Source organism: Cucumis melo, chromosome 10 (genome assembly GCF_025177605.1).
Source record: "Cucumis melo cultivar AY chromosome 10, USDA_Cmelo_AY_1.0, whole genome shotgun sequence".
Lineage (NCBI taxonomy): Eukaryota > Viridiplantae > Streptophyta > Magnoliopsida > Cucurbitales > Cucurbitaceae > Cucumis > Cucumis melo.
The window spans coordinates 3,489,820-3,510,554 of record NC_066866.1 but is presented as its reverse complement, the minus strand read 5'-3'; the positions used below and the strand labels follow the sequence as shown (position 1 = coordinate 3,510,554).

The following is a 20,735-nucleotide window of genomic DNA, read 5'->3' as shown; positions in this document are numbered from 1 at the left end:
TATTAATTTAAAGTTTAAAGGGAGGGATATAAAATGAGAATTTTAATTATTTGAAAGTAATGAATAGACATTAATGTGAATTAGAAAATTGTATATAATAATAAAGAGTTTTATGAATAAAATAATAATAAAGAAATGAAAAACCCACGTGGGTTGATGTGATTGGTTTCAGAATACTTTTCAGTCTGTTTGAGTTGAATAAACCGAGTTGACAAGGTAATGAGACGACGAGGAGTCAACAACAAGTCACATGCACAAATCCCTTTGTTTAGTTAATTCCAAAACACATCTCTCTTTTCTTTTTTTCTTTTTTTTTTCTTCCCCTTTTTATCATCCAATAAAACATGTTTAAATCAATAATTAATTTCCATATATAATAAAAAGAACACTTATTTTATTTAAAATCGAGAACTGGAAAAGGCTAAAATTTTAAAATAAAAAAGAAAGAATTGTACAAAGTTGGTCCAGAAAACATGGGAGCTATATGAATGACAAAAGTTGCTGGGCTGGGCTCGGCCCAACTTGTAAGTATCTTTTCTTAAAAAAGAGAGAGAGAGAGAAAGGGCGGTCAAAAAGAGAGGTTCCAACTTCCCGGATTCGCTCTTGGGGCCATTCTTGGATTACAAAGGAAAAAGAAATAAATTTGGAAGATATTCTGAGATATGAGATGTAGGAAAGTACTATCAATGTGATAATAATAATAATCAGATATGTCTTTTTGACCTATTTTTACATTATTCTATGCTTATCTAATTCCAGGAAATTTTGGTTTTTTTTTTTAAAAATAGAATGGGCATTTACAATTCATTCTCAATCTTTAAATATGCATATATGCTATTATTGTTATTATTAATATATCTATTCATATACTTTCTTTTTCTATTGATTAAAAAAATTGCTTGTGATGTCTTTCATTAATGTCCTCAATTTTGAATGATTTCGGGTTTTAGCTTTTTTTTTTTTCTTAATATATTGTTTTTCAATCAAAACTTGTTTTGATTTATTGGGAAATCATCAAAATCGTGTTAGTTGTGTACGTTTTGAAAATATCGCTTTTACGTGTTAGTGTGAAACTTTTCTTAAGATCGATAAGAAAACACGACTTTTTAACTTAGGAAACTAGAAATAAGTGAAAAATACCTTTTTGATCCTCAAATTTCGAGATTAGTTTATATTTAGTATCTAAATTTAAAAATGTTACATATTTTGTTTTTAAGTTTCAATTTAATCTCTAAGTATCAACATGCTACAAAAATTTGATTTATAAGATTTGAGTTTTTTTTTTTTAATTTAATCCTTAGATTTCAAAATCTTATATTTTTATCCTCAAACTTTCATTAAAATATTCAATTCTATTGAAATCGAGACTTATTAATTAATTTAAAGTAATTGTGAAGTAAAACTTTACGTTTAGTTTTAAAAATAACAAAAATTATTGAAATTTAATTAAGTATGAGTCTTTCTATTATTTAAAATTTATTAACATAATTAACATTAAAAATAGAACATACATATTTAGTGAAAAATTAAGATTAAAAATATAAATACAATTTCAAAACACAGACACTAAGTTGGAAATCAAACTTAGGAGAAAAAGGAAAAGGAAAAGAACTTTCTCTTGAAGGCTGCAGGTTGGATACGGTGTCGATAAGGTTTGACAGTCCGCAAACTATGATAGCTATGAGGCCCATTTTCAAGCCCATGTATTTATTTATTTTTTTTGAAAATATTTTTTTTTCATTTTTTCAAAATCACAAATAAACCATAATAATAGAATTAAAAATGAAACAAACAAACAAATAAAATTAGCTTTTATTTTTTCCGGTCAATTAAATAGTAACATTAGATAAAATTTAAGACTTGTGGATGAATCCAAATAAATTAATACATATAATCTAAGTATTAGAATTAACATTGTTTGAGAAGAAAAAAAAAAGATTTGTTTTAAATTTTGAAATGATTCCCACTCTTATTTCTACTTTAAATTTTTCTTGATAAAAATTACTCGAATTTTTTAATTTTTAATTAACACATCGTAAACATTAATCTATATTAATAAAAAATTTAACCTTTTTTTACTTTTATTTATCATCTAAATTTACATTTATTTTAAAATTATTTCTCCACTTTCAAATCACTATATTTAAAATCATTTTCAACTTTAAGAAAACCAAATGGAACAAAAACATCTATAATGTAAATGTATTTTTATACTAAAAAAGATTATTTAATTCATGAATCCTCTTTTTTTTTTTTTTTTTGTCATTATAATGTAATTTTGGTAAAAAAAAATAGTTACATATGTCCCATTATATTTTGGCATTAAAGTTGGTTGGGTAAAAAATTAAATACTAATTAAGAATATAAATTAAAATATTGAAGTTCATTTTACATGCGTGTTATATTAGTACCGAAAAAAAATGATAAGTATGAGAAGGATTAATACTCATAAATAATCTTAACGTTACGCTTCGCTATAGGCTATACCTAACCTAATAACTTAATTTAATATCACCAAATCATTAATAAAGTTAAATAATTCATTTAATTAATTTAATATTTGGTTAATACTTCATTTTATATTTAATTACCTATTTCTCTACTTTATATTTATATATATATATATATATATATATATATATATATATATATATATATATATATATATATATATATATATATATATATATATATATATAAAGGATTTTGGTATCAAGTAAATTTCAATTCATGGCTAACCATAATGCATTTCTTAAAGTTGACAAATAACTCTCGAGCATGAATTTACTAAAGTTAAATATGACTTTATATGATTACAAAGGAGAAATGTTTGTCTAAATTTAATCACGAAAAGTTATGTTTTAGTATTTAATTTGTTGAATTAAGCATGATGAACTTACATAATTTCAATAGGTTAATTAATCAGACGATAAATATCATTTGAAGTATTAGTCAAATTGTAGTTTATTAATTAAAAATAATACAATGTTTTAATAATAAACAATATTAAAATATAGACATTTTTAAATATGTCAAAAAACTATAACTATTTATATATATATATAGTCTATTTAAGTTTTTTTTTTCTATATTTTATAAATAATTTTAATTCTTTTTCTCTGTGAAAGAAGAGAGTAATTTATACTGAAATTTAAATTAACTTGTTAATATATACTTAATTGTTTATAAATTAATAATTTATTAGTTTTAAAAATTAAAGAAAATGGTTAAAAGTAAAATTTTGACGAAATATTTACATTTTATAAAAAAATCAAATATAGTAAATTTTATCTTTTTAGTGGTTTTGTTCTCTGAATTGTTAATAGTTTTGTCAAAATTTTCAATTTTTGAAAAACCCCTTTAGCTAAGTAAGTTTATAAGAATGAGACAATTGCAAATTTAATTTGAATTTTTGTGAAATTGTTAAAAATAGAACATTTGATAAGATATTTATTTTTATAAATAAATCAAGTATAATGAATTTTGTTTTTTTAGTGGTTTTGTTCTATGGACGGTAGATAGTTTGTCAATTTTTCATATTTTTTTTTTTAAAATATTGAATTTAATTAATTAGTATAATATTTGACAACAAATGATATCAAAAAAACTCTACCGACTTCAAAGTGTAAGAGTTAAATAGTATATTTATTTTGGATTATAACGTTTACAAAATCTACGTGGAGTTTAACATTGAACAAGCTTTCCACATTCAGAATGAAAGGTCACGTTAATTACGGTCAAGTTAAATTTAGTTTAGTCATTTTCACTAGTAATACAATCTACTGTTTAGGTAATTAATTAATATGTAATTGTCAAACCTATTCTATCATATGCGATAGATATATTGATTGAAGTAGACAGATTACCTAAACATTTGTCCAAAGACTCTCTTTATCACATGGTACTAATGTCATTATTATTATTATTATTGTTCTAACTCAAATACCATACTGCCAAGAGCCAATAGGGTACCTAACTCATACAATTTGGCCAAGCAATTAATCAATTTTGTGGAGTAGTGTGATATATATATATATATATATATATTTTCTTTTGGGGTTGAGTATATGAGATGGAAATAACGAGTGTTTAACTTGGAGATTGATAATAAATACATTATATATGCTAGTTGAACTATTATCATTATAATACACTAAAAGTGTATGAAATTTTATGTCAAATGAGGGTGTTTTGGTGCAAGTTTACAACTTATTTCAAGAAGCTTCGGATTTGTACCATTTATTTCAAAGTCTGTCGATAAGAGTTTAACACAAATATACTATGTTACAAATATTGGTCTATCATTGATAAACCATAAGAGTCTATCAGCGATAGAAATCTGATAAACTTTACTATATTTGTAGTTTTTTAAAAGTGTTGCTATATACTTAATTATTACTCCTAAAACTACCGGTAAATTAACTTATAAATTGGTTTCAACTTCACACATACTTACAGAAAATGTGGGAGATGTTAAGCTCTTATAGGAAAAATGGGACTGCGGTTGAAAAGAGATAATACTAAATATACAAACCATAACTAACGACCACATTTGTTGATTTAGTATTTAGAAAAGTTTCAATATCAAATTTTTTTTTTTTAACTTTTTGAAAAGTTTACAACAAAATAAGATGGCATCTATATATATTATTTATTCATTGAATTTTTAGTATACATCTCGAGAAAATATTAATTTTAAAAAATACATCCATACATATATTACAATGAGTAAAATGGTACAAACTTAAATAGTTAAATGCAATGATTTAAATATTAATGGTGGAAATTATGCTCAAAATTTGAAGTAATTCGAATAGAACTTTAAACATGAATGATTGGGTTGAGTTGGTCAATCCAACCTAACCCTTAAACTTGGGTTGAGTTAAAAAGATTTAAATTGGTCTATAAACATATTAATAACTAAAATTTTGTAAAATTAGATAATATCAAAATCAAACTAATTATTCAATGAAAAATTATTTTAAGAACCTAATCGGTGAGCTCCTAACATTAAATTATAAGACCTCTAAGTCAATTAGACAACAATTTAAAGGAAATGACAATTAAATTACCTTTTAATCAAAGAACAAGAGATAAGACTTAAAATTTGAACACTTCTCAAGTAATTAATATGATCAGACTTACTTAAATGTTAATGCATTAAACCCTCTAGATCAATAGTTGCAAAGGTTGGTGATGAATCTTCGTCACAAACACAAACAAAATCTCATTCCAAATTCAATATGTCAAAAAACTAAATAGTCTCTCAATAAAACCCCAATGCATTGTATAAAAACTAAATCAATCATACTTAAATGTTACTAAAAAGAAAAAGGTTGAAAACAAAATAAAATTACATCACAATTATTAAAAAATGTATAATCAATAATTTGATGCTTAGTTCATATGAGTAGTTCTATACCTAATAATTGTCCTTTCTCAAATATCAATATACAGAAGTTATCCAACTATTGTCGACGCTTGCCGACGCTTTAATAAAGCGTTGATAGTTTTCGTCTATCTCTCGATACATTAAATAATGTGTCGGGAGTTCTCTTACATCTTCTACCTCAATTGTTAAGACGTTGAAAGATAAGGCATCTACCGACGTACGAATTTGTGTGTCAGTTATCTTCGAACGCAACTTTCTTTATAATTTTATTATAGTACGAAAATTCTTTTAAATCAATGGATGTAACCTTTCAAACTCACCTTTTAACCTAAAATTCAATAATTGAGATTTGATAATAAAATAACAATTTAAAAATAGAAACGTACAACTTTGCAACCCCAAAGGAAAATAATAATATTATTAGTACTCGTATATTTAATATGAAATGGAAATTTGGGGAACAAATAAAGATTTGGCATTGGACAAAAACGATCGGATTCAGTCCCCGACACAATCCTTGATCTTGATGGTGATTCGTGGCCTTTCTGATCTCAATGCTTTCTTCAATTCTTCGATACCCATATTCGAACTCGTCAACACCAACCCCCGTAGCCGAATCCGGTCATCTACCACCGTATTTGGTACGCTTCCCCACCTACAACCACCCCCGACCACCTCGCACTGTATCATCTCCACCGGGTCCGAACCATGGTGAATAAATAAGAAATCTCCCGCCCACGACATTCCGATCGACGCCATTTCTGCACTTTCTCCCTGTAATTTCTCAACCAATGACTTCGGCATTTCCCCAATCTCCCTCCATTCCGAAAATTCGGCAGCCGTCACTCCATATATCTTCACACTTTGAACATCCTCCGGCGATCCCGTCAGTCCCACAACCACCATTTCACCGCCGGCGAATCCGATTATCGAGGAAAACAAATTCGGGTCGGGTTTCGATTCATACGGGCCTGCCCACGATTTCTCCGTCGGGTCAAACGAAAATATGGCCGCCGAACTTTTATGCATGATGTGTAGTTTATGATCATCAACAGCAACGGAATACCATACGGCGGTCGCGTATTCGGCGAAAATTGAAGGCAAATATTCGTACGTTTCCCATGTATTGGATTCCAAGTCGTAAATCTCAACGGCGGGAGGTTCGTCAACGAAGACACACGTGCCGGCGACGACGATGAGTCTGCTGGCAACGAGGGCAACGATTGGGTCAGTTCGCCACGTCAACGGGGGAGACACGTGATGCCACTTGAGGTGGAGGGGGTCGATGGAGAAAGAGAATTGGGAAGGGGTGAGTGTGTAGAGCAAGGTGGAGTGAGAAGAACGGAGAGGGGCGGTGGCGGGTGTGATCGGATGGCGGCAGTTGATGTCCATCCAGATGGCGGAGCGAGGGTCGTAGGCAGCGGCAGAGGCGGAAGAAGGAAAGTGGAGGAGGAGCCATGGTTTGGGGGAATTGAAATGGGAGAGAGAGGATGAAACGGCGCGTTCCCAACCACGTGAAACGCAAGAGGAAGAAGCGAGATCGATGAGAGGGACGTGAGAGAGAATTGACTCCAAAATATCGCCGTGTACAGAGGCGCCGTCATGCTCATCCGCCGTCTCTTCCGTGGACATGGAGGCAAGCTGTGACTGGAACACTTGAGGAGGGCATCTTTGATTGGATAAATATATATAACACAACAATTCTCTATCTACAGGTCCTGTTTTTTTTATTTAAGGAAGGAAAGAGCACAATTATTAAAAAACGTAGTTTCAACCGAGCACGTGACAATTAAAAATTAATCATCTAATTTAAAATGACTTATAATATTTTAAGATAAAATTAGTATAAAATTATTTAAGTCATTTTTTAAATTTATTTTCTAAAATTTAACACTCAAAATTCACTAAATGGTCTATTCTTAAACTTAAAATTATATAGATAAAAATAAGTAAAATTAAAATTACGACAACTAAAATAAATATTTTGAATGTACACTATTTTAAAATAGATCAAAGAAAAAAAAAAAACAAAAACGACAAAAATCAACGATTTTTTCTTAACAATAAAAACCAACAAAAAGCAGAATAAACAAAACGAATTAAAGTCAAGAGTAACTAAAAGTCTAAAATAGTATTAAATAAATTCGATAAATGTTAAAAATATTGTGTGGCTCACAAAACTCTAACTAAGTTGACGTGGTCCGGTGGAAATAAGGTATCAATGGACTATATTATTCTTCTTTGGTTAAGTTCTTCCTTAATTATTCTTGAATGCTACGACTTGTAATTCTCCTTTAATTAATTGTTGATACGTTTCTTGTTGTTATAAAAACAGAGTATATTTTAAATCACTATCTAGCGAGTATTAAATCTCGATTTGGACCTCTTCCTTCCAATTGCAAACTAGTACAACAATTATGTTGGATAAGTAAAAATATCTCCTCATAGCATCATCCAACATATATGATCCTTGTGATTCCAAAGTACACATTCAATACCATCCATGCATTTTTATTATTTTCCATGGGCATAACAGGTGATATGAAGAACCATCCAAAGACATCAATTTATTACTTACATTTTATTTAATAATAATGATGTGATTTTAGTTGTTTTTAGGCCTTACTAAGTCACTATTTTTTTCCCCACTTGTTGATATTGATTAATAATGCGCACTCGAACATAATCGATCGGTCAATTCATTACTTATTTAAAGTCGTACATTGTTAGGTTGTTTGAATAGATCGTAATAAAATAAATTTTAGTCTTTGGACTTTTCTTTACAAGTTTAGCTAAAAGAATCTCTAGAATTTTAAATCACTGTAATAATTTATATGGTTAAAAACATTTGAATATAATTAGTTGACCCATGTTGTGGAATGTAAGAATAGTATTGGATTAAGGAATTTGTTCGTTTAATTTGTTACAAGTCCTTTAATTTGACCTTAAGATAATTATATCTTAATGTACAACACAATCCTTAGAAATCGATTTGTGGCTTTTAGAGCTTATAAATTAGGAGTGTTGCATGTTAAACAACACTTTGAAAGTTCGTCCCGTTTACCAAACTTGATGTTATTTGAAACTATTAATAAGTTCATATATCTTTTAATTTTATTTTCTATTAACATCCATGGGATAACTAACAGAAATTAACCAACAAAAATTGATCATTACACACAATAAAATCACACATTTAACTAAGTATATATGCATAGGCCAAGTTGATGAAAATTAATTAAAAGGTTATAATTAAATTTGATGCAACGTGACAAGTAGTATTCATGAGTCAATGTTGATAATATATATATATATATATATATATATATAAAAATGGATAATAATTAAAGCACAATTTGTAGATGTAAAAGTACGTATAAATAAATGGAAAGTGTAGTGGTGGATAGATGAGGAAGGCCAGTGTGGGGTTGAACATTTTGCATTATAATTTACAACAGGAAGCTAAGACGACGTACAGATAATGTATAAATATTAAAGTTCAAAGTTTCAGAAGTTATCATAAATAGTGAGGCGTTGTTCTTGCTTGGAAGCCTCTTTCGGTCCCCCTCTCTTCTTCTCCATCAGCCTTGGCTAATAATCAGGCTGCTCGAGGGGTTTTGAGAGTCCCTTCGCCTCCTGGTGTTGGGGTTGGAAATTAAATGCAGATGCTATGGTGGTTGTGATTGGGGAGGGCTCTTCGAAGGATTTACCACAAATGGAGGGTTAAGTGCTTGGAATGGTTTTTGAAATTTATGCATGTGGCTCCTCATGCAGTGTTCTAATTTGTGTTATTTTATTATTTTCAAGAAATAAAAATTGTAAAGAAATTACAATAAGTAAATACATCTATCTATTGGTGAAAATATTCAATCATGTATCCAAATAAGTTTAATTAAAGGAAAATTGCATCAAATAAAATAAAAGAATTAGAAAAAAAGCAATCCATATAACACATGTTTTTTTTTTCATATTATAAATATGATAAATAATTAGATATATCACGTCTTTCAGGGAACTATCAAAATAATTTAGAAAATATAGTGACATGAGCTCTATTATCATAATTTTTTTTTTTGTTATTTTTACAAACACTCCTTAGTTAAATGATAATTAACATTGTCTTTCTAATATAACTGATTTTCAATTGATAATAGCAAAAAAAGATTAATTGAAACACAAAAAGTCGAAATAAAAAAAGGATGAAAGTGTTGAAAATCTAGAACCATACTAATAATAAGTCGAACTAAATAAAATCAATGTCTATTGATTTTGTTCTTTATTAAACGTAAGTTTAGTTCATTTCTTTCTAAAAGCACAACTGAATTTGTTTGGTCTCAAAATCAACTAAATTGGTGGAGAATAAAGAATAGTGAAAAGTCTACGTAGAAGAGATTGTAATATAATGATTGTTACACTATCATAAACAAACAAAAGGAGGGAAGTGAATAAGATTAACATAAAAGAAAAGTAGTGATTTGGTTTTGAGTGAAAAGAGTTTGGACTTGACCAAAGATGAGGCTTCATCCTCCATATTTGGTGAAGAGATCACGTTCGCTTATATGATAGAATGATATTTTAACCCTAAATTTATTATGAGGATAAAGAAGATTAAAATGAGGAGTGAGAGATAGAAATTTTGGGACAAATAAAACAAAAATTAAAAACAAAAAAGAAAAAACATTAAAAAGAAAAGGGAAAAAAGGAAAAGAGAGGAAAGGAAAGGAAAGGAAAGGAAGGGAAAGACACGGTGGTGGAGTTCTAGGGCTCACAACGAGCTTGTGTACTTCTGCCTAATTACGTTCATCCCCAAATTGATCGTCTTTCTCATTTCAGATTCGTAGCAGAATTATCGGATCAGGTACTATTTTCCTCGATTCTTCATTTCATGATCTATCTTTTGTGGGTTTCATCTAATGTCCTCAATTGGGGGTTTTTGGGTATAGGGTTTCGAACGGACTTTGTGAGCTAGGAAATTTTGACGGAAGAATTCAACTTCTGGAGCGTATTGTCTCCGAAAATTTTGAAAATGGAGGGTACGGAACAGTGGAAGGTTCAGGTAGAACAATTGAAGGTCCAGATGGAGCAATGGCTGGAACGAGGCTTGGAGTTTGTTCACCAAATACCCCCAATTCAGCTCTACGTTGGGGTTGGTGTGTTGTTGTTTACCACGCTACTTCTTTTATTGAGTGAGTCTTTCTCTTTATTTGTTTAGATTTTTGTTCTTTGGTTCTGTAGTTGAATGTTGGTTTCAGTAATTGTACATGGTGAAACATTTGGGAATTTGAAGTTGACTACCCCTTGTCTCTTGGCAGCTCGCTTGTTTAAGCGCAGGAAATCGAATACCATTGTACTCAGTGGGCTCAGTGGAAGTGGGAAAACTATTCTTTTTTATCAAGTAAGCATCCGCATTTCACGTTTCTTCCTGTATTTTTATAGGAATTCATTTCTTGTCAGATATTTGATTAGTAGTTTTTTGGTTTATTCATTTACTTTGATTTGAATTGAATGGTTAAGCCTTTTTTTATATGAGTTTGTCCACTTGTTGTATTTCTCACCATCTTCTCGAGAAGTAACCTTAAGGGCATTAATGTTATTTAGGAGCATTGTCCACATTTCACGTAAGAATGCGTATTCTTCAAGGTCAGTTAGGAATTCAGTAAAACGGTGTCTGTGCATGCCTTTTGTTTTATGTTATGTATAGGTGTTTGGTATCTTGGTTACTTCAGAGCTTAATTTAACGATTGATTCAAAGCAAACAATACTGTTATATACTTTTAAGATAAAGTCTGTAGATATGTGTTAAGGATTTGTCCTTGACAGGGCTTGGGTGGAGACCCCTCTTGCCTTCTAGGTGCATTTATAATGTTTTTTATGTCTTTGCAGCTTCGCGATGGTTCTTCTCATCAGGGTACTGTTACATCAATGGAACCTAACGAGGGCACTTTTGTGCTTCATTCTGAAATAGCAAAGGTAATATATATATTCTAGAATTGACATGTGGAAATTGAGAATGCTCCATTTCTGAACCATTGCAGCCTTAAAAATAAAAAATAACAATGCTGTGTGGATTCTGTTTCCAGTAGTCTAACTTTCTTTTTTGCGGTACTGGATCAAACTTAAACTAACAGATATTGCCTTTTCTTTGTGTGCTTTGGTAGAAGGACAAACTGAAGCCTGTTCATCTTGTTGATGTCCCTGGGCATTCTCGCCTTCGAGCCAAACTAGATGACTTTTTGCCTCAAGCAGCTGGTGTAGTCTTTGTGGTGGATGCTTTGGATTTTTTGCCCAACTGTCGTGCAGCTTCAGAGTAATGGATTAGTCTTCTCAACTTTTAGCTTTTTATGCGTGTGCATCTACAATAGTAAATAGGAGCATATAAACTATAAGTTTTGTGTCGCCCCAAGTTCTGCATGAATGTGTAACATTAGTTTGATTCCCCTGAGTTCTCACAATTCTCTCTTTGGAAATCATCCTTACATCACAACTGAAAGCACATAATTTGCAGCATACGCTCTCACATGTGCTGTACACAATATGTTTTAGTACATAAAACAGTTAGATAAATAAATGTCTTAAGTTACTAGTTTAATTTAATTAAATTTCTCTTGAAGGTACCTTTATGACATTCTGACTAATGCGAGTGTTGTGAAGAAGAAAATCCCTGTCCTGATACTATGCAACAAAACAGACAAGGTGACAGCCCACACAAAGGAGTTTATCAATAGGCAGATGGAAAAAGAGATGTATGGCACTCAACTTTCTATATCACGATCTTCTTTTAATGATCTGTTAGTGTTAAGCATACTATTCAAATTACAGTAGGTTTTATTATCTGCAATGAATTTGTATTTCAATTTTCGACTGTGTTTTTTTTTTTTTTTTTTTTTATGTTTGTACAGTGACAAGTTACGTGTATCGAGAAGTGCAATCTCAACTGCTGATATCTCAAACGACTTCACACTAGGAATACCTGGCAAAGCGTTTTCGTTCACACAGTGCTATAACAAAGTTGCAGTTGCTGAAGCCTCTGGATTGACGGGTGAAGTATCTGAGGTGGAGCAATTTATAAGGGAAAATGTCAAGTTTTAGATGTATATTCGATTCTATGTGCTGATTGGTGCTTTTTTGCCCCTTCGATATGGAACCCAACATTTGTACTTTTGAGAATTTCTAAATTTCATCTCAATTTTTTGTAGTTTTTTTAAGACTGAAGAAGTTATATATCCATGCCTTGTTCCCTTGTTGATAAAAGGACCAATATTTTAGTGGGAAACTGTCAGTACAATGTCACACAAAGCCAGAAACGTCGTTTGTTTAAATAATAGAAAGTGAGATCAAGATGTTGTTGCTTTCTTTTGGTGGTTAAGACAGTTGGAGTGTTTGATAGATTGACCTAAAAAAACAGGTAGGTTCTGAAACTCTCTTTCTAACATCTCATTTTCTTCCTCTCTCTCCCTCCTATTTCTCGTGCCGTTCTCTCGTCTTCCTCTTGCTTTCTCTAGACCACTTCTCTTCATTTCATCTTCATTCTTATATTTTACCTCTAAAGACGACCCAATGAAGCTTTTTCATCCTCTGGCAATGTGCAAAGGTCGATGGCAATGGATGGAGTTTTTTTAGATGCCAAGCAAACAAATTGTAGAGGGCAGGGGTAAAAAAGCAAGCTGACACTAGAGCAAGTAGTTGAAAATGAGCCAAAATGTAAATAAGAGAGAAAAAAGAGCAAAAAAATTTAACTAGATTGAGAAAGTCGGGTAGAATTAGAGCAAAAAAAAGAACTTATCACAACAAAAAGTTTGTAAATCTTGTTTTGATAAAGGGTCAAATTTTATTTTTCCAAAGTCATTAGTACAAAAAACCTAAAACATATTTTATGTTGGTTTCGTTTGACTACAGATCTGAACTTGCAATAGCACTTGGAAGGTGGGGGAGAAACGTGTTTTAGTCGATGCTTTTAAGAGTACAGTTTCAATGTTTGATTAATTTATTTACAAATAGATACACAAAATATTCAACTTTTCCCTCCTCAACTTGTCACACAAGAATATTTCAAATACCAATCAAAGCGACCATGCATATCTATTCAGAACTGAGCTTCTTTGCTATAATATCAACAGGTAATGATCCTAAAGGGACTAACGGGTCAACATTATCAAAAAGGTCTTCTTCACGACCTACATCATCATCGGAGTTGTAGTTGGCTTCAGAGTGATCCTGACTTTCGGGGCTGTCAGCTGGACTGCTGACTTCTTCACTTGATGTGATAAATGCTGGATAAGAATGTTCAGTTGCTTGTGAAATTCTCTCAAACTCCTCAACTCTCTCTAAAAGTTCATCAGGAGCAAGACCAATCTCATCTAGCATCAATGCCTTGTTTGAATCTATGGCACGCTCCCATAGGAGCTTCATTTTCGGGCTAGTTTTGATCGTATGATGATTGCCATTTAAGAGGTCACTATTCTCAACAGACTCACCTAGAAAAAGTAACAAAAGAGTGAAAACATGCATTTAAACATTAAAAGCCAGAACAACAGAGCATCACCCAACAATTATTGAACATCACATGCATTCAAGTTATTGAAGTTTGAACTCATATATAACCAGTCTTTAGACAAAGGGAAAATAAGATTGCCTGAGAGAACATATGGCTTCACGTCTTCTTAGTTCTAGAGTACCAGTAATGGTGGATGATAGACAATTTCGCAGTTTTTATGTTTAATTGCTTTTGAATAATAAAATTGTCAATAGTAATTTGCATGCTCAAGAGTGCATGTCCTTCGAGCTACTCAAGAGTGTTTAATGATATGAAAGAACTCTACTTACCAGACGAACCCAAAGAATCATTTGAGCTAGCTCGAGAAGGAAGTGGAGCAGAACGATCATCTGAAATAACCGACTTCCAATCCTTTCCCCTCCACATCAATATCTGTTCGTTGTCAAATGATAATAACACACAAGGAACCAGTTCCTGTAGATAAAATTAAGTAGTATATGTCAAACAATTATCGAATTACTTCAAAAGCTGCTTCCAATATACGCATAGGTTTAACAAAAGTAAACTATATGGTAAGGCTCTAAAGGTATCGCTTGTGTACTGCATGTAGAAATAGTATGTTCAATTGCAATCTTCGTGTGATGGAAGTTCAAAGTGATCACAAGCATGTGTATACAGGCAGAATAGAGCATGAGAATGCTCAACTCAGCAGAAAGGTGCACGGTTTCCTCATATGTTAAACGAATCTTCCTATAGAGTATAACCAAGTCGCTTTCATAGATACTGCAGGCTATATGCGAAGGTTTAGCTCAGGATTTAACTGCTAATTTCTATGCAAGCAACTTTCCAAGAGTCACCTTCGATAAGGCAATGGGTCAAGAAGGTAGAGATTGAAGAATGAAAATGTATGCCAACCTTGAGTTTAGCACCCAACTTTTTATAATCGCTTTCATGCATGCCAGTGCAATCGATCTTCACCAAAATGCTTCCTTCAAAAGCATGCCTTACGTCATCAACCAAGGAAATGTACACACCATTTTTTGCTGCCAAGGGAGATAATTTAAACTCAATACCTACTAAGGGGAGTATAATGCTCTCTTTGTATAATAATAAACAATTGCAGTAAAGATCTTTTTAAAAAAAAAAATATTCCAAATGAATAGAATATTGAATAGTAGTTTATGACAGTTGGTACAATAATCTAAACTGACAAAACCTATTACTTCATAAAATCACGTTGTCCATCATGGTCACACTCCATTCCATATCAAAATAACCCCTTTTCCATTTCAAAGTCTAGGGTCATTAGCTTCATCATCTAATTTTCAAAGTTGGAAAAAAATTAACATTGCCAAGGAAATATGAAATTGAAGAACTCATCCAAAAACATATCAACATGGCAACCTTCCCCTCTCTATACCGAGCTTTTTTCCAAATATTTGTTTAATCCCTCACTCTTTTCCTCGTACTCTACTTATAATCACTCTATGTCTAAAATAACCTTTAACAGTTCTATTGTTGATATATACATATAATTAACAAAATATTTTTGTTCAATGGATTCACTCACTTGAAAGAAGGGAAGGAGAAAAAAAACTTCGGTAGCAGCATAATCAAAACAAAAATTGGAGACCATGGAGAATCATATACTTATTTACCTAATTTACATATTGGCAAAAGATTTTTCCCTTTCATCCTTAGCTCATTAGCTTCCTCTTTTGTTAATCCTTCTGGAGCTTCTTGAATAAGTTTTGGATACACAGGGGCTGCAGGTTTCCAGAGCATTACAGGGTATTGAGGGCGAGTACGATAATTATAGTTTCTACCTCGGAACAAATATAATACACCACCGACTCGATGAATTATTTTTCCACCTGTTTTTTCCTGGAATAATTGGCACAAGAAACTTCCATGTAAATGAACTGAGAATACTTGCTCTTTCTGAGAAATAGAAGGGAATTGTCAGAAAGGGTTTTGGGATAGTAGATTTAAATCTTCAGAACAACATTTTTATTGGTAAAGAATAAAATAATATAATATAGTCGAAAAATTGAGCAAACCAATTAAAGGAGAACATTCTAACATGTAAAAACTTTTTTTTCTTTAAATCATGTTAAACTATTTTTGGTCGATTCTAAATGAGATAGTTATGTTGAATGTTGTATTATATTGTCTTGCCAACAGTTTGAATAATGTCTTGCCAATCTAAATAGTACAGTAATAAGAGAATGCAAAAAAGAATAAAACTTACTTCATACAAATAATTCAACAGAAATGACCGAAAAAATGAAGAATGTGTGAAAAGAATACCTCGATATGATGGCAGATATTATCCATATCTACTGTGGGAACACCCTTGCAACGAACTTTACAGACACGCTGCCGCTTCCAATGTGAATGTATCAATTCCAACATGTTATGCGTAAGTCCATCCCTTCCTAACACGTCCAATTCAAACCAAAAAAGGTCACCAACTTCAGCCGATCATTGAACTGGGAAGGGCAACAAGGCATATATATGATCACATAACAACCATAGACAGTAAGATTCCAAATGAAAATTGAGGAAAAAAGAACCCATATCTCACCAAGATTAACCTGTCTATTATGTGATAAATGGGGTTTCACCAGCATGCGAATCTCCCAATTCTTGAGTGGCTCCCCAAGTATCTCCTCTCTGCTTTTCCCCTCCTTGGGATACTGCCCAAGCGGGAACGGGCCAGGCAATTGGACTTGTTTAACTCCTTTAGTACCAGGCGGGGGCGGATTGAAGGAATCAAAAAGTGGGATTTTCTTCTTCGAGCTTTTCAATGGAGCTTTCCCCGTCCAAGGCCTCGGCATCGTCGGAGGTGCAAAGGGTAGAAACGCCGGTTCACGAATTGCAATGGGTTTGACATTGGGGGTCTCGGAGTAACTGTATTGGAACTCGAATGGAGCACCGGGGAGAAGATAGGAGACACCGGAATCGCCGATGACGACAGCGCGTTCGCCGTTGGATGAGATGACGCCATCTTTGACGGGCTTGTAGTACTTGGAACGGCGGTGGAAAGTCTTGAGAGCAGGATTAGGTGATTTTGGAGGGTTGTTGGTTCGAAGAGTGCGGGATTTGGGAGGAGGGTATTTGGGAATTGGAATTGGGGTTGAAGGAGAAGAAGTGGGTGAGGGTTCGTGAGGCGGTGGAGCTGAAGGGAGTGAAGAGAATAGGGTTAAGCCTGGCAATGATGGGATTGTCGCCATTGTTACGCTCCTTTCCTTCTTCTTCCCTTTCCTCTCGTTGGAGAAGATGGATAAGGCAGAGCTTACCACTAACCTTCTAAGATATTTTCGTCGCTCGGCATTTATTCTTGGAGGGAACCACACCAACTCCAAAATACCCATGAAACATAGGAAAAAATGGTTCATAGTCTAACTTTCCATTTCGATTCGGTTTGGTTCGGTTCTTTTATTTTAAAAACAATAAATATAAACCTACTAATTTGATGATGACAAGTTTACTAATGTTAAGTAAGAATTCATCAATATCTAAGAATTTGCAAGTTTTTCTTAAGTTTGATGGTAAATCCTTGAAATACAACAATTGTATAGAAATGAAGCGTTGCATTTTTAACGTCTATATAGGAACACTATTTTACTCCAATCAAGTTGTAATTTGATAGATAACAGTTTGTATAACTTAATGATGAAGAGCTTTTTTTATTATTATTATTTATAATTTACATTAATACGTATAGTTCAAAATTGGAATTAGCTATCACTAACACGTGCTTGCGATAGAAACAACAATAAGTTCAATTAGTGTCGCGTGTATTTCATATGGTATCGATGACATAAGAGTAGTTTGCTACGATGGGTTACATGGAGTGACATGATAATTGTATTAAATTTCAATAGTTATGATCTCAAGTTTGGGTTGTGTCTCACTTTGAGCTTTTTGAGAAATTGACCTCAAGACTCGCCTAATTTAATGTTGCTTCAAGCTATAGATGCTTACATCGTGTGTATGAAACATATTGCACTTTGATGCTTAAAGTTAATATAGTGAGTAACTAACCAGATATTACACGCTACTCTTTTAAAATGGTCAAATAAGAACATTTATTAGTATGTGATATAACACGTGCCCTCCAATTACATACGATAATTGATCAACCCAAATCTTGAGGTATTTAATAATAACAAATACAAAATAGATGGATTATATGTTTGAATAGCTAAAGAATAAAGAATACGTGTTATGTTGTAGTTACATAGTACAATAAGTCCTCTCAAATTAGAATGATATAATAAAAAATAAGAGGTACATTCTTAAAGAAAATGTTATCAAAACTGTTGCATCATAGGCATTTTGGCAGGAAGAAGAGTGGAAGAAATTCTTAAACCTAAATTCTATCAATATTAAATAGATTTTAGAAGGGATAATTGCAAATGTAGCAATTATATTTAAAATAATTAAGTATATAGTAACATTTTAAAAAAATTGCAAATATAGCAAAATTTGTCAAAATCTATCGATGATCGATAGATCATGTAAGTCTATCACTGATAAACCATAGAAATTTATCAACGATAGAAGTCTATCACCGATAAATTTTTCTATATTTATAATTTTTTTAAAATATTGCTACATAGTTAATAATTGCTATACCACCCGTATTTGACATAAATTTTGATGAACCAAACTAGCCCAAATCAAAGAAGTTTGGGCCAAAAGCCCAACGAATCCACGACAAACAAAGCCCACACAACACTTCATGAAAATGATTTTTTCAAATTTCAGAAAAAGGTTATAAAATATAAAAAAAATAATCAAACTATCCCTGGTAGCTAAGTAGTTATTATTATTTTTTGGCTATCCATACGAATTGAGTCGTATTTATTTTAAAATAAGATAATTGATCTTAGTTTCACTTGTGATGAACTATTTCACTTTATTATTTGTTTGTAATTCAATAAAATTAGGGTTTGATTGTCAATGATAATTATTACAACCTCAATATTATACTCAGTAAAGAAAAATAAAAATTTAAAATTGAGAAATTAATACCAAACTTTTTTGTGAAATAAAAGGAAAAGTAAGTAAATATTATAAAATTTTGGACTTGGAAATTAAAATGCATTAATAATAATATTTAGTATTATTGAATTAAGATGGACACCGGAAACCCTAAAAGAGGGAGTGGCCACCTATAAAAGGGAAGCACTCATCTCCCCCAAACCCTTGTTATTCCCAATTGGCCGTGCGGCAAAGAAGCCTCTCAACCATGCAGATCTTCGTGAAAACCCTAACGGGTAAGACCATCACTCTCGAAGTTGAGAGCTCCGATACCATCGACAATGTCAAGGCAAAGATCCAGGACAAGGAAGGAATCCCCCCGGACCAGCAGCGTTTGATTTTCGCCGGAAAGCAGCTCGAGGACGGCCGAACTCTAGCCGACTACAACATTCAGAAGGAATCGACCCTCCACCTTGTGCTTCGTCTCAGAGGAGGCGCCAAGAAGCGTAAGAAGAAGACCTACACCAAGCCCAAGAAGATCAAGCACAAGCACAAGAAGGTGAAGCTCGCCGTCCTCCAGTTCTACAAGGTCGATGACTCTGGAAAGGTGCAGAGGCTTAGGAAGGAGTGCCCTAACGCCGAGTGCGGCGCTGGAACTTTTATGGCTAATCACTTTGACCGCCACTACTGCGGTAAATGTGGTTTGACCTACGTTTACAACAAAGCTGGTGGTGATTAGGTTTAATCTGTTGTTTCTTTTTTCCATCATGTTTACGTTTTATCTAAATGTTTGATGTCGTTGAATTTATCTAGAATTTCTTCTCCAGTTTGTGGAGTTTAGTTCTTGACATGGATTTTGTTTTCTTAATGTCGATTTATTATCGTTTTTATTAAGATCCACATACTTAGTCAGTGTTCTTGCGATTATTATCCTTGAAATAACTGTTAAATTTTGGGTTTTGGTTTAATAGATTATATGCTTCTCGTAAATATCATTATTTTTTGTACTGGGGAACCTGCTTCCTTTTATTTTCTGTTCGATAGGTTATTTTCTGATTTGTTGGTGCTTAGATCTGACATTTTTATCAATTGTCTCTGAATTTGTGTGTAATTTAATTCTTGAAAGTCTATAGATCTGACATCCAAGATTAAGTAATTGTTTTATGTATGTTCTATAGTTTGAAGCAATACTTGAGTATGATGTTGTATGTTCCATGTTCCATGTTCCATGTTCCATGTTCCATGTTCCATGTTATATTTTACTTCAGTTCGTTTCTATGTTTTATGTTGAAGTATTTTCTTAGAATTCATTCGAAGAAATGTTTAATTCCCAAGCCCCAGGAAATGAAATTTCTTTACTAGTCATAACAATTCTGCTTTAAACATTTTTGGAGCATTTTTTAGTTACCATTTTTTTGCAGATTGTTACAAACTACTACAGTGATAAGTTTCCGTTGATTGTTAAGTGTTCTTCCAAGTATGTGATTCTTGGTTTTGCGGTCTACTCTCAAATTATTTGCCTGATATTGGTTGGTTGTAAACGGATGTGCCGGTGTTATTGATTTCCTTGGCTAAACATGATTGCTTATTCAAGTTCTTTTCACTTTCCTTCATTTTCTATCTGTGATGGTGTTAAGTTACGACGTCCATCCCTGTTTCTTTTTTTTTTCAATTCCTTGGGTTTTCCTTGAATTTTAGGAATGCGGTTTCTGTTTTGATTTGTGTGTTGAGGTTTGACTTATTTGTGAATTTGTTTGGGGGGTGATATTTTTCACTCTTTTTTTACATTTGTTCAGTATATATATGCTTTCCATTTTTCTTGCCAATTACTCAATCAGGTTTTTTTTTTTTTTTTTT

At 32.2% G+C, this 20,735-nt stretch overlaps 4 protein-coding genes across 4 annotated transcripts; 2 read left to right on the top strand and 2 right to left on the bottom strand.

Annotated features, from left to right (window-relative positions):
* Positions 1-5,781: 5,781 nt before the first annotated feature.
* On the bottom strand, positions 5,782-7,107 carry LOC103488992 (F-box/kelch-repeat protein At1g23390). Its single transcript, XM_008447966.3, has one exon. It carries the CDS (start codon positions 7,022-7,024, stop codon positions 5,891-5,893), a length of 1,134 nt encoding a protein of 377 aa, XP_008446188.1. The 5' UTR covers positions 7,025-7,107; the 3' UTR covers positions 5,782-5,890.
* Positions 7,108-9,895: 2,788 nt separating this feature from the next.
* On the top strand, positions 9,896-12,758 carry LOC103488993 (uncharacterized). The gene is made up of 7 exons (XM_008447967.3): positions 9,896-10,250; positions 10,336-10,578; positions 10,705-10,787; positions 11,276-11,362; positions 11,551-11,699; positions 12,004-12,135; positions 12,292-12,758. Exons 2-7 carry the CDS (start codon positions 10,419-10,421, stop codon positions 12,479-12,481), a joined length of 801 nt encoding a protein of 266 aa, XP_008446189.1. The 5' UTR covers positions 9,896-10,250; positions 10,336-10,418; the 3' UTR covers positions 12,482-12,758.
* Positions 12,759-13,316: 558 nt separating this feature from the next.
* LOC103488994 (CRS2-associated factor 2, chloroplastic) lies at positions 13,317-17,247 on the bottom strand. Its single transcript, XM_008447969.3, has 6 exons — positions 16,474-17,247; positions 16,197-16,324; positions 15,545-15,770; positions 14,802-14,929; positions 14,216-14,360; positions 13,317-13,866 (listed from the first exon to the last, which is right to left on the bottom strand). The coding sequence occupies exons 1-6, from the start codon at positions 17,120-17,122 to the stop codon at positions 13,472-13,474; spliced, it is 1,671 nt and encodes a 556-aa protein (XP_008446191.2). The 5' UTR covers positions 17,123-17,247; the 3' UTR covers positions 13,317-13,471.
* A 1,761-nt stretch (positions 17,248-19,008) lies between these two features.
* On the top strand, positions 19,009-19,772 carry LOC103488995 (ubiquitin-40S ribosomal protein S27a). Its single transcript, XM_008447970.3, has one exon. The coding sequence runs from the start codon at positions 19,147-19,149 to the stop codon at positions 19,615-19,617; it is 471 nt and encodes a 156-aa protein (XP_008446192.1). The 5' UTR covers positions 19,009-19,146; the 3' UTR covers positions 19,618-19,772.
* The last annotated feature ends 963 nt before the right edge of the window (positions 19,773-20,735 follow it).